The 15,018-nt window shown below is 33.6% G+C and overlaps 2 protein-coding genes across 2 annotated transcripts in view; one reads left to right on the top strand and one right to left on the bottom strand.

The window, feature by feature from the left end:
• The window catches only part of LOC125062435 (nostrin), a 41,899-nt gene extending 41,441 nt beyond the window's left edge, over window positions 1-458 (bottom strand). Inside the window, exon 1 of the mRNA XM_047668368.1 lies at window positions 274-458. The gene's annotated coding sequence lies outside the window, so the exon portion shown is untranslated. The remainder of the gene's footprint in view (window positions 1-273) is intronic.
• A 486-nt stretch (window positions 459-944) lies between these two features.
• LOC125062135 lies at window positions 945-13,548 on the top strand. Its single transcript, XM_047667724.1, has 20 exons — window positions 945-1,639; window positions 2,888-3,039; window positions 3,807-3,993; window positions 4,237-4,479; window positions 5,068-5,196; window positions 5,454-5,583; window positions 5,786-5,925; window positions 6,515-6,669; window positions 7,379-7,563; window positions 7,966-8,126; window positions 8,678-8,903; window positions 8,968-9,079; window positions 9,820-9,936; window positions 10,375-10,486; window positions 11,248-11,384; window positions 11,592-11,699; window positions 11,865-11,995; window positions 12,062-12,122; window positions 12,543-12,770; window positions 13,392-13,548. Exons 1-20 carry the CDS (start codon window positions 1,339-1,341, stop codon window positions 13,473-13,475), a joined length of 3,099 nt encoding a protein of 1,032 aa, XP_047523680.1. The 5' UTR covers window positions 945-1,338; the 3' UTR covers window positions 13,476-13,548.
• The last annotated feature ends 1,470 nt before the right edge of the window (window positions 13,549-15,018 follow it).

Here is a 15,018-nt window from a genome sequence, read left to right on the forward strand (position 1 = left end):
TATTAAACTTATTGCATAAATGTGTTAATTTTATACCGTTGAATTATTATGAGTTACTTACATAATATTGCGAGTTTTATACAGGGGAAATGCGTTTTAATATTAGGAAATACGTACACACAATCAAATATAACCGTTAAACTATTAAAATGCCGATAGCATTTAAAGAGTATGAAAAAAGAATTATCAAAACACGCTTTTAAAATGTTAAACAGGGCAATGTCATTACAAAATAACAGAAAGCAATTAATATATTTTGAATTGTCTACTTACGTAAGTGTAATGCTGTTAACGACGATATTGAAAAGTCACTCACAACGTATGTTCCTATATACAAACTACTTCACTTTGTTTTCTCTGGAGGAAAACTGTCGGTTAGCATGTGCGACGGTTTCTAATGGACGAGGAACACAACCAGCTAGGTGCGGTGTGACGGCGCGACTGTGGTTATGTGGTTTGTCGGTTCCGACCGACATCGCCCATGGCGTTTCTCATTGCGTTGGTCCGTTCGCTGACGGATAGTCTCACTACTCGCGCCCGCGCAGGGGAGTTGCCCGATTCGACTCGCCTGTTATGTTACCGACACTAAATACTGTTTAGTAGTTAGGACAATACACAGCTACCAATTGTACATTTTAAGACTTTTTTTATTACAACGATTTATTTGACAGACTTGTCACGTATACATTTTGGGTAAATATTCCGTATCGCGGCACCAGCGATTTTGAGGCTGATTTTTTTTTACAGTCGCGTTATGATCTGTAAACATCTAACTAGTATTGTTATTATGGCACATGAAAAAAATAATTCAATTTATTTAAAAAAATATTAATATACTAACCTAACCTAACCGAACCGAACAATATTAATATTAGGGTTTTTTGGACAGCTCCGGCGCTGCGGAAAATGCAGCCCCTCCGCCCTTGCGTACCAAAGCACAGGCATTTTATTGATATAATATATAATGCCTATGCTTTGTTACGGCGGGTGGGAGCTGCTCTTCCTCCGCGCCTCCGATTTTTTATATACACTCTAGGGGTAGGGCAGACAAGACCACGTGGATAGTGGGGTGCTCTGATTCGGTTTTGGGTACTTTTTGATTTTTGGCAAATTTTCTATTCTTTCTATCTATTTTCTTCTCTTGCAATTTCGAACTAAGTATCACTAGGGTTATATATTTTACGTAAAATTGAAGTTAACCTTTTTTTAGATTAAAACGAAATAATCGCTGTGACGTTAGTGTTATTAGCTCAATAGTCCTGTCATTAATTCTATATGAACTATCAGGGCAAAAATTTAATATAATTTAACAAATAATATTGTTTAAAGTTGAACAATATGGATAAAAATCGATCAAAATTCACCGCACAAGCGAAAGATAAGTCTAAAGGTACAACTCAAAGAGCAAAGGGAGATTGTTTTGAAACTAAAAGTTCGTCCCATACCCAGTACTACAGAAAAAAAAATCACGCGGAAGCCTTTGAAAGGATAACAATTGCTGAATATTGTGGAAAATCCGAATCTATATCAGGCTCGTCTAAATCATATCACTGTGTTCACGGACCTGAAGGAAAACAGTATACAGAAAAAGGACTTCTAAAGAGGAACTTATTAAAGCAATTAGATCCTATTCCAACAGGTAAATTTGTATGTTTTATGTTCTCTATTTGCATGGTCATAACTCAATTGCATTCATTGGATCTCCTTATACATACATATTTAGTCTTTAAACAATTTTGTGATGAATAGAGTGCCATGTACATAGTACCAAATGTAGTTCTAATTATAATGATTATTATATGAGTGATCAAAGAGATTATTACTAGCTGACCCGGCAAACGTTGTTTTGCCGTGTTTCGAGGAAACATTTTTTAAAAAAACTACTCGTAACTATCTACTATAATTAAAAACTAGGGGTTGATCGTAGAGAAGTGAAAATGATGGGTTGTATGTATTTTTGTATTCTGTATCAAAAAAGAATTGTCCAAAAAATAAAAAAAATAATTTGGGGGTGGACCACACTTTACATATAGGGGGATGAAAAATAGATGTTATCCGATTCACAGACCTAACCGATATGTACACAAAATTGCACGAAAATCCGTCGAGGCATTTTGGAGGAGTCATTCGAAACACTGTGACACGAGAATTTTATAAGTACATTAATTTGATCTATGTTCAAACTGAAAATAATTAAATTCTCTAAGCGCATTTTAAAGTTTTATATATAATTATTGTATTATTTATGGCTGGTATTTGAATATTCATAAAAATTTTTCGGCTCACTAAAGATCTTTATCAATTTATAATACCGATGAATAGAAAGCATGACAGTACTAAAATGTGCGATGCTGTTCCTTCTATTGCATTGGAAATTAAACTTTCCCTCACCCACATACCCTTTATTTCTGCCGTCATATTTTTATTACGATTTCTCGCGTGCCACTATCTTGACCTGCAAACCTTTCCATTGTTTGACGTCAATAATAGTTTGAATGGTAGTGCCCATGGACTATTTTGTGGCCCTAACAAAGATATTTCATTGACGGAAATTTTCAACAACCAACATTTATTGACGAGAGTATCACATAATAGATAGCTTTCATCGCATAGGGTGTTAACAATGTGCGAACATGAATATAGAATGCCCTAAAAAATAAACCTGAATAAATTTTGTTTATTCCTGGCTTACTAATTGGTTAGAGAAAAATCGCGTCCGTGATTCAATTTTTATAGCTTTAGAAGGAATATAAACCTGGCCTATAAAGGAAAACAATTTTCTTTTGGACGCAATACTTCGGCGCTGATATTATTTTCAAACTCCTGATAAAAATTTCGAGCTAACTAGCTCAATGCTAGAGTTTTAAGCAAACGCGTATGTCTTTAGAGCGTGCCTGGAATGATGAGTGTCCACCGGCTCTTGGTAAGGAATTGATTAAAATGTTGGTGCTCCTCGTATCAGATCCAGAAATAGATCACCAAATGGAGAGATTTGAAAACCATCTAAGAGATTTTGCAAGAACCACCTGCCATGGATATGTATCCTTTATATAATTACACCATTTTTACACCTTTATATTATATTAAAATAAAAATAAAAAAGTTCATTGCTAGATTTTTTGTATACCCATCCTTTGGACATATTATTGCACTTTTTTTTTTTAATCTATAAATTTTAATTTATCGTGAGTTAAGTTCGGTGGCTGTTGTTGGAGGACGTTCAAATAAATGAATCACCATGGTCGAAGCTATGTCAACTGTCTTTAATCGTTTAAAACAAGAGATTATAAGTATTACTTTACTTGACTTCTTTATGGGTTCTTAAATCTAAGTGTCAAATATGTTACCTATAAGAGAATATAAGTGTAGTCGACGTATTGGACATTACCGGAAACTAGAATGTTATATTACAATTTATGAAAAACTAAAGGGACCATTTATTACTATGAAAACTGACGTTTTACAATTTATTGGCTACAAATGTAAGAAGATTATCATTTAACATAACATTTGGTTTGCGGTTCTAATTATTAACTAAAATTTATAAATATATTATGTGAGGTTACATAGGTTTTTAAATAAACATGATAACAAAATATTTTCAGAAACACACTATTTAGACAATGATTTTGATGAGTCTTCGTGTTTTATATTAATAGTGAAATAATAATAGGGATAACTCCAGTCACCTAGTGGTATGAAATATATTCTACGAACTTTAAATTCCGTAAAAATCTGACGTGCAGAAGAGTGGGACCGTAATGTGACACAAGTTTTTACGTGTAGATTTTCGATACCATTCTCAGTATGTCGATAGCCTAGACGAAGTTTGTGTCATCTTGTATTTTTTAGTTGAAAATATTGGGAAAAAGCAAAACCTTTATGAAGCACTAACTCTTTTACTACGGAATATGGAGAAACCAATACGCCTCAATGCCTCGTCTGATGTTATAACTTATTTCGAAACTTTACAAAAGTACTTCGGATTTATTGGTAAGAAACAATATATATATATATAAAAACCTAGACATTAATTAAAATCATTCAAAGGTTCTAAGGGTAAGATTACCGTATGACACTTGTATTGTATTTTGACTGACAGGAATCTGTATTTAGCGATAAATTTCGAAACCTGATTGAACGTTGTGCCTTGATTGTTTTCAGAGGAAACTCCCAAATATAGCATCACAATTTACGCTCTTTGCTCTCCTCAATATAACCTATATTATATTCCAGGCTACTTGTTGATACAACTAGCAGACGACGAACTCTTTGATATTGTATCAAGAGCACTGATTTGGCAACTGTCAACCCCTGACGTGAAGCGGCATGGGGCAGCGCAACTTCGCCATACTCTTGCAGCTGCCCCACTTTATCTTTATCAGACTTTAGTGAGAATGCTCTGCCTCTCCTCACACCACAGATATCCTACGTTTCTACAAGCAGCTCTTCTTCTAGCATACGACTCGACTGATAATTGTATGTCCTAGTTCTATAGTATATTAGTGAATGTAATTTACAAGAAAAATAAGTAGCAGGTTAACAAAATTTAACTGACTTCTTTTTCTTATTCTGTACATATTATCTCAAAAATGAATTAACCAATTTTAATGAGACTTGGACAGTTCAATATATTTTTTTATATTTTATACATGCTACAGTCTTAATGTGATCTTTACATTTACAAAATTTTAAATTAAAAATAAAACTTATGAAATTTCATTACTTGTCGTGTTGTACACACATCTTAAATAGAATATAATCATATTGTTGTAAATCTAAACTATCCTTGAATCATCAAAATCGGTCCAGCCGTTTAAAAAGAGTTTAATTACAAATACACACACAGAGGACTAATATACTTGCCCTCCTTTTTATTTTAATTGTTCTATGTTTCCTTACACTTGCAACGAAGTGTTAATAAATAAATATGTATATATTTGAATCACTTATGAAAATTATAATACTGTATTTATACGCATTTGACGTAATAATGCTGCGCTTCCTTAATTTATCAAACAGCACTAAATACGAGAAAGTCAAGACGAACATCTTATTTTATTTCAGGCCTCATTATGATGAAAGAGAGTATAATAGAGAACATATTTTATCGTTTCAATCCTTATTATCCACACAGAGACTTACCTGAATATGATATAAACCCTTTGAACCCCCAGGATATTAATATTAAACTTGGTACGTAATTTTTGAATTGCTTCCCCTAGAAACGTTAATTACCTAGTTGAATTTAAGAATGAAATAATACACAGGAGACGAGATGTGGGATCAGTCTGCATCTTCTACAACAGCCTTTTGTTTCTATAAAAAAAACTAATAATGTGGTATTTCTCAATCTGTCCCACAGGTCAGATTTAAGATTCATGAAAGCAATAGTAACCATCTCTTAGATTATACTTTGTTATTTTTATTAATTAATTTCATAATTTTAATAGGGGACAGTACTATTCATATTTCCATTACTATTTCGTTGCTTCTTATTCTATCGAAGACATTGTTGGATTTGCTGAATCAAAATCGTAAACAAATACTTCTTCTACCTTGCCCTAATGAATATGCTCAAAGGTTCGTCATATAAAAGTGTGTAATCCCGTGTAGCTAATTGTAAATTTTGTTTCTCTGTTTGTTTATTGATATTAGCAATAGTTACTGTGTCATTAAACCACCCAAAATCCTTCAAATTAACTAATAAATGTTTATACTAATGTTTTTAAAATCTTTAAACATAAGATTTTGATTTAATTAAAAATAACTTGGACTATTTCAGATGCTTTTTGTGGGCTTTTCGATATGAATGCCGAGCCAGAGACCATAAACACGAAAGACTTACCTTGGCAGTGATCGCTAATACGTTATTAAAGTGCTATGGGGAGAGGCTCACGCTGTTTGCATCAATATTCATGTCTGGTAAGATGATAGAGTTGACATGATTTTAATGTTAAATGGTAGATGGCTATAGACAAAGTTCGTAATCGTTTCAACTGGGTCCAAAAAGCTTGTGTAGTTAATATATAGTGTCAATCGGGGGGATAAGAATGAAAAACAAAAGACGAACGCCATGCCATTGACATTGCCATTGACTAACAGCCTTGCATTTTATGATTTGTCATTCTGATAAACAATAAACTACAAGCTTCCACCGCATCAGTTTATTGTTTATCAGAATGCCAAATCATAAAATGACTGCTTCACGACTGATTTGAGAGCGACCGCCGATGCGAAAACCGCTGTGTGAGTTCGAAAAGTGAGTTACAGAATCGCAAGGCAGTAGTCTTCTGTTTTACATTTAACCCCAAAACTAATATCAAGTATATAAACTAAAGTAAGGTAGTCTCCGTTTAAGATGGATGTCTCGTTTTCTTGTCTCTGGTTGTATGATAACAATCTATTAGGGTATAATGTACTAGAAAAGTGACAAAGCTGTGAATATATGGCATAATATATTGTTCAATTTATCCATATATGTAACAAATTTAATAATTTTAATTGTCCTTAGATATATTGTCATTATCGGTGTTAACTGAAGTTCCAACAAGGCACGAATGGATGCGTTCTGTTAATTTGAACACTAAACAGATGGATGTGGAATTTAAAAAAACACTTATTTGCTTTTCCGTAGATTTTATCAAAACTTTTAAATACAGTGCATTTGTGAGTTAAATATTTCATTTTATATTTACGGCTATTATGTACGCGGAAGTTGTTCTTAGGTAGTTAGTAGGGCGTATTTCAACGTTGGGCTAGTGGCTTCAGTTTGCGACTCCCACGCCTTGAGGTCGTAGGTTTGATCCCCGGCTGTGCACCAATGGACTTTCTATGTGCGCATTTAACATTCGCTTGAACGGTGAAGGAAAACATCATGAGGAAACCGGCTTGCCTTTGACCCAAATAGTCGACAGCGTGTGTCAGGCTCAGGAGGCTGATCACCTACTTGCCTATTAGATTGACAAATGATCAGGAAACAGACAGCTGTAGCGCCACTGATTTATTTTTTTATGTAGGCGGTAGATGACAAACATTATTTACCAGTCAGCACTTATCATAAAGTCTGAAAGTTGCGAGGAAGTCCAATACGTTAAACGTGTAAATTGTGAAAGAGTTATTTCCTTTACATACTTAGATTAACCCCTACTGTTAACGCGATTAATAAGAGCAAATTTAGGCTTTGAATGTACAACGAAAACTTAAATTTATCCCTGATTAACAACCAATCATTAAACACCATCCCATGTTTTGTTTTAAATTTATCACCATAATTAGTCCATGGCACATTTTTAACGTGGTCGGCAAACTTTATCAAATTGTTCGACTTTCTGTTCCAATTCAGTAACGAAATACATAATTATATAACTATTTACAGACTATTGAATCGGAACATTGGTTGTTGGGATTAATGTATTTAATAGATCCAGGACTTTGCTGTTTAAGAGCCAAATGGTCACCAGCTCTTTTCGCAGAACTACGCAAAGTTGCACTTCAAGCTCTTGTATGTACAATTCCTTGTATGCCATCAAATCTAGTAAGGAAATATGGTCTTATAAGAAGGTAATTGAATAGCTGTTATAATAAAATTATATTTTAAAAAAAATTAATTCATCATACTATTGGACATACATTTTTTCCCCTCTACATATTTTATCATAGAGAGAAAACACAACATATTTTGTGCGAGTGTAACGGTGTGGACAGAGAACTACAAATACATAGGAATATTTATTTATACAGATCAAAGCCAAAAACTAGCAGATAATACATATAAATTACTCTAAAAAACTCTGAAAGTTGAAACTCCTTACAGACTCAATCCATCAAAACCAGTCACTTGTATGTTTAAGAAGTAAATATAAAACACAAAAAAACAGCTTTAAGCCCTAAAACTAAGACATTATTAATACTTTCTAATAGTTTAAAATTAAGAAGGTGTTATATATATAATGAACTTTAAAGGCTGATGTGGTATATTGAATGGTACGCTGAAGTCCCATATGAGTTGCCTGTGCTGTATTGGTGTACTAGAGTGTTGCAAGTGTCGATTCAAGGAGATTGTTTACCTAGATATGAATCTATACATGATTTATTTGAAACTCATGGCATTATAATTTTGATGCGTGAGTATTATTTAATTACTGAACTATTGACCTTGGCCTATAACTTAAGTATATAAAGTGGCGTAACAATAGGGTGGCAAGGCTGGCAAAATGCCACGGGCCCCCGACCCAAGAGGGCCCCTGCCCAAGAGATATTATGTTCTATGTAAGACAGTGAAGTCTCCAATACGCATTGGGCGAGCGAGGGGACTACAAAACATTTCCTTTCACCTAAGAGAGGTTGCCATTAGTGGGACATATACAACGTGTAATTGAGTACTCTTAAAATCTCAACGTTTATTAAAATTAAACTGAGTTGTACACAGTGACGATTTTTACTGATAGGGCCCCATCAAAAGAGTTTTCTACGGGCCCCAGATGGTATAGTTAAGCCACTGAGTATATAGCCTCTTAAATAGTCATTTACAAAGCTCGATGTAGAACGTACTTGATATAGTTTGAATGAGTTCACTAGTCTACAAAATAAGTCTAAAAACTTCAGCACCGTAACATGTCGTACTTATGCTTGAAACAAAAATTGTATACGTTACTTCACGCCGATTTATTTGCAGATCTATGCTATACATTACTTAGTCAAAAGCTTCCACCAATAGAGAGAAGTCAAGTAGTTATAGCCGTTTGCCTCCAACTTCTGACTGGCGCAGTTAAAATAAATGAGAGCATTAACTGTTGTGTATATCCAGAGATAAAATGGCCTATTTCTACGGGTAGACTTTCACAAAAAATGTTGGATGACGTCTTGTACTCTTTGGAAAATAATTTTATTATAAGTGATAAGTATGTACTTTCTACATCTAGCTCCTCTTGAATAAGACACCATTAATGTTTTGATTCGTTTTAGGTGGATAGTTTCTATAGTAGATTTTATCTGGGAAGCAATTGTTTGGAAGAAGAAATATAGAGAATATTTTATTGCTCACAATGGCTTGTATAAACTTCTTGATCTTATTACGGTTTGTAATTTGTTTATTATCTATAACATTTACGCGAGTTCCTTAAGTGAACACATTGTCTTGTTAGACACACTGCAGATATAGCTATTAGCAGTTAGATGTTTGCTGAACAATGTTTGCCACAATGTATCAAAACTTATCAACAAAGATTTTCAATGCTACTCAGACAGTCACAGCAATATCTTATTTAATCATCTATCATCAAGTATTTGTAACAAGCATTTACAATTGGTGCGATTATAAAGCAAGATGGGTCATATTTCCACTTTTGTATCGTTAATGTGAACCCTCATATATAAACCCTAATCTACAAATTGAACGACTTTGATTTGTCTCAAAAGCCACTTTATTACTATTCAACAACGACTCTCCTTGGTACAGTAACGATTTTATTTTGCGTAACTTAAAAGTTATTATTACTTATTAATAATATAAGTAAATAATATATAAATAAAATTATAGTACTATTGCGTTCATAACGTTGTCAATAGATAATACTAGGTAGGTGAGTTTAAGATTTTAGGGTTTAACAGTTTCAATTGCTTTAATGCTATGCGAACCCAAAAACAATTACTTTATCGGTAGACTAAATTGTCTTTAAATTAAATGTAAAATATTGCGCTATCAGTGGTTGTAAGTGTAAAGAATTTTTTATCTTTGACAATTAACAAAGCCGTTTAAAAAGTAATAGTAGTACGAGAATATTTCTATATCGTAACTAATGATCTATGTTTTTAAAGATGACGAAGCCACCAATTCAGTGTATCGCATTGGCCGTAGTGTGTGACATCGTGAGAAGTGGAGAAGCGATCGGGCAGTTGGTTACCTGGAGAGCGGCTATAGGAGCTTCCAACGTTGTAAATAAATTCAATTAATATTTCATTTTATTTTAATAACGATTTAAATACATAATTATAAGTCATGTAATCTACTCTTTAGCTTATCTTGTTTCTGTAAGTTATCCAGAAGACAAATAATAAAAATGAAATGTTTTGTTTAATATCTCAGTTTTTATAGGTTTTTATTTATTAAGGTTTATATTTCCAAAGTGGTGGGCATGTGTAAAATTCGATACATTTTTGCCATACATAAATCACACTTAGCCCTACCTCTTGTATGTGAATTTTACTCTAACACAAATAGGAATAAAATGTTCTGTAGTTACTTGAAACATACTATAAGCTGTTTGTTTTGTTTTATTTGGAAGGTACAAAGGCCGACTTAAAAAGGGTAATACACGAGTCTGCTATTACGATGTATTAGCATATATGTATAGATGTTCCTGCATTTTACAGAGCCCCAACGTTGTCAAGCGTGGGTCCAACATTGCTGGTCTGTTAGCAGCGGTCTTTCGTAACGAGTGTTTATCAACACAAGTAGCTATTAACGATTTGGGAGTATTGCAAAGTGAGTAATTTTAATATAACCTCAAAAATTAACGTAGGAATTCACGGATGATCTTTCCCGTTCAAATTTAGAATTCCGATGTGCGATCAAAGGGAAAAAAACAACAATTTTCTACTTCTCCTTGACTGATATTTTTTGTAGCGATACCTACAATCTGCGTCTATAGGTACATATATTACTACGGAAAAATCATACCCTTAATCTCGCTAGCAAAGTTATTTTGACCTGAGCCATTCTTTCCTCACTGACGATGGCCGAGGTCGGAGAAAACTCCCATTTTTAAGGCAGAGCTAGGCTCCACAAAACAGATTGAGCTGAGCTATCAAGTTAGTCCTTCACATTTTATCTATAAGTTGAAAACATGCCAATACGAAAGACTTTTTTAAGTGTGGGTATGACATAGAAAATATAAGTGCATAGAAAAAGACTTAAAAAATTTAAGTTTTAAGGCACCGCGTGGAGCGTAAGACCGTTTCTCCACTGCTCCGGTCCGGTAAACGTTAATTACCGATCCGATTTAGAAACTCACAACAGTACTTAGGGCCTAAAGGAATAGTGAATCTCGGATCGTCTAATCTGACGCACTCGCAAACATAGCCGCCAATAATATCTATAAACTTTTGTTTTCGCAAACAGTTTGTTTAGATGTAAGCATTACTTTTAGGAATCTACGCTTGTACTTGTTGTAGTGTTGACTTCTGAGCGTTTCACTTCTCTCTCACTGAGGACAATTTATAAGTTAACCATATACATATTTTCAGATTTGGACTATCCCATCTTATCAACCAGCTTGAAAGAAATAATGATAGAAAAAATAAACAATGCAGAAACGCTTCGGACTATTTGTCCAGAATGTTGCTTTATAGCATCAGATCTAGCAGGATCTCGTCTCTCCAAGGTCACCGACATTCGATAGATTATCATAGTTTGATATAACATATAGTTTATACGTTGTTGTGTACTGAATCGTGAATCAAATACTTCTATAGAATATGCTACCATTTTAACGTGACTTGGAAAACCTGAGCAGTAACGGCCTATTTATATGTTGTATAAGTTTCTAGGCTTTAAAAATCTAAAAAAAATTAAGCATTCCTTATTACAGGCGTACGCTATTCTTCAATTACTATCGGAAGATCTATCTTACAAAGTTAATTTGGCGGATGAGGCATATAATTTATATAAGAATATACAATTATCACCAGAAGAGGAGGTAACACTGGTTAACATAAATAAAATAAAAATCTCATTTTAGTTTATGATAAAAAATATATATTTATTTGTTGTCATATATTTTTGTTTACCTAGTTATTTACAGATTATATCATGTATTATAGATGCCAACTGATAAAATTACTTTAAATCAGTTATGTTTCAGACTATTTTAGTACTTTGCTCACACTTTCTTACTATTAAATTAAATGAATGTTGGTTCGAGACGAAAGCTCGGAGCAAAAGGTTTTTACCTCAAGATGAGGAGGCATTTGAAGAATTTATTCAAATAAGCAAGTAAAATATTTTTATATAATAATTATTATATAATTAAACGAACATTTATTACATTTATATTCGTAGCGGCTGGGCAAAAGAAATAAAGAGACTACAAGAAGACGTAATTACAAAGGATATACATAAAGTATGTTCTTTATTTTCTTTTAGTAGCTGTTTTCCTTGTATACACTTTTATATAAGTAACTAGCAAACTCGGCGAACTCCGTTTCGCCACCAGATGGTTTGGTTTTATGTAACATTTCGTTTGGTGATCCCGCTTTTCTGTTTTTTCTTTGCTATAAACCTCACGGAGCCCGAGACCTTTCCAACGAATGCAAAACCGTGGAAATCGGTTCGTGCGTTCTGGAGTTATAGCGTCAGGAAGGAAAACCCGACTTATTTTTATATAGTAGATAAAAACTATATACATTCATTTTTAAGGCATTTAACTGCGTTCGATTTCTAACGAAACAATTATAGTTTGTGTTGGTAGGCACTATGAACATGTAAGGCATAACATTACTTAAAACAACTTACATATATGCTATATTCGTTTAATTTTCAGGATCTGAGACACGAAAGTTCCTTATACGATTTTCTAGCGCGCGTGCGATTAAATATTGCATTAGATGCATTGCGTGAGGTGCGTTGTGTAGCACGCTCAGCAGATCGTTCTCAAATGGTGCATGCGATGCTTCACGATGCTGTCCAGGCGCACCATCGCCGTACTAAAGCCGCTAGGCAATTAAATACAACAGTGTTACGAACGTTTGGACCGGCGCTTGATGATCAGGTAAAGACTAACCTAACACAGTAAAGTTAAGGAGAAGTTATATGCTCAAATTAGCAAATAGGCTGGAGGGGCTGAACATTTGGGAGTTATAGTTACCGCTAAATCTTGACTGTGTATCTAAGGGTAATTGATAAAAAATAACATCCGTACTTAATGTCTCATTAATACGGTGTAAATCACGAAATTAACCAATTACTAGACTATTTAAGCTAGTAGATATATTGCGATGAGACCTGGTTTAGCTTCTGATTGTTTGTATGGTGTGTCTATAAATACTAATTGGCTTTAGTAACCATCACTTCTTAATGCGCGACTCTGAAGGGGATAGTCCCCAATGGTCATAGGAATATAACAGATTTACTCAATTAAGATACATTATGTAATTGAAATAACATAACAATAACAAACAAATTATATGATAGCTGATTGGGGTTGTAACCGTGTCTTTGATGAGCATGTAAATCTGTCGATTCTGCTTTTAGATTAGCCGCCGCAGTATGATAATGTATTTTTCTTAAACAAATATAAGTGAAACTGTTGTACAAATATTTCCCTGGGACTCCATTTTTTGATATCAAAGTGAATACTCTATATTTTATTAATGAAATCATTATTTTTCAGAATATTACTGGTCAGTACGTTAAAGTATACAGTATCTTTCCTAAAAATAAACCAAAACCAAAGGAAGATTTTTCGTCAGCATAATATAACAGTCACAATAATTAAGCAACAATTTGTTGTACCTAAAAATGTTGGTATTAATGTAATCTTGACTCTATTATTTCGACTATAATTTAATTATATATTTCTATCTATAAATTCGGAAGTGTTTTTTTGTTTTTGATAAACCTCTCTTCTAAACTAAATAAATTTTAAACTATGGCATTTCCGTTTTTTACAAGAATACGCTGATGCGTAGTAAGAAATTGAAAATAAATAATAATATCTGTAAAATAGGATTTAAAAGAAATCCTAAATTATTATTTTGTGAATAACCATGGTTTAAATGGCAGAGGCACTTTAAGTTTAAGATGGCGTTTGTGATGAAAAAGAACGTAATTACCAGTCGCCGTTAAATCACTTTAAATGTGGAGCACCCACTTAATAAAATGGGTACATTAAGACCTACAACGCACTAGCGGCTGGCCGCGATGCGGCGTGCCGCTGCGGTAGGCCGCACATCGATTATTACATGAAACCGCACGATAACAACGCACTCAATTGCGGACAACCGTCAACCGCTCCGGTTGATCTGGAGCTGCGGCGCGCCGCGTCCCCTCCACGCACTTGGCGCGGTTAGCCGTCCTACCTACGTCGTCACATATAATTATTTAATAAATGTAAACAAAATATTGTAAACCTATTTTAAAAGAGTAAAAAATAAAAAATAAAATATGTTTATTATGGAACATAAGATACATGTATCACTTATTCCACGTCATTAAATTTGAATTTGTAATATTTCAAGAAGCACTGACGAGTGACGATTGCGGCAGACCGCAATAGGACCGCAATAGGGACGGTTAGCCGGAATACGGCATGCCGCTACGGCAGACCGTATATACCGCGGCCTACCGCAGCGGCACGCCGCATCACGGCCAGCCGCTAGTGCGTTGTAGGCCTTATTCGTATTGAAATTGAAAAATGTGCCCGGCCAAAAAGGTTTGCCATCACTGACATGTCAAAAAAGGATAGCTGTCAGAATTCTACGGAATTAAAAATCAGAGTATAGATAGTTGTAATGATATATATATATAAAATAAAGGAATTATTTAAACACATGCACAAAGAAAGACTGTTCTATAATCACGAATATATTGAATAAAATAAAGTATTATACAGTAAATTGTTAACTACGAACAAGAAAAAAATCAATAAGCAAACCTTTACAGTGTAATCTTACTATCCGCTATTAACTATAATTAAATGCCCTTTAGATTTTCCTATATTATGAATTGATGGTCTTTACGATAAAATATAATCACATTCTATTAATTAAAAATTCTTTGAATCTTGTAAGAAACTTAAAAAAAAAACATGAAAAAAACATGTAGAAGTTTTAACTCTACTAACTTTACTGCAAGCTATGTAAATTTCCTTTAAAAAAATATATTAAAACAAAATGTGTAAATTCGATTTCTACAAACACTTACTGCAAGATTTACCGAAAAAACATGCAAAAATATTAAACGAATCATAAAAAAGATATAAAATATTTTAAATGCCTTCAAATCACAATCAGATGCTC

This window comes from Pieris napi, chromosome Z (assembly GCF_905475465.1).
Source record: "Pieris napi chromosome Z, ilPieNapi1.2, whole genome shotgun sequence".
In the NCBI taxonomy this organism is placed as follows: Eukaryota; Metazoa; Arthropoda; class Insecta; order Lepidoptera; family Pieridae; genus Pieris; species Pieris napi.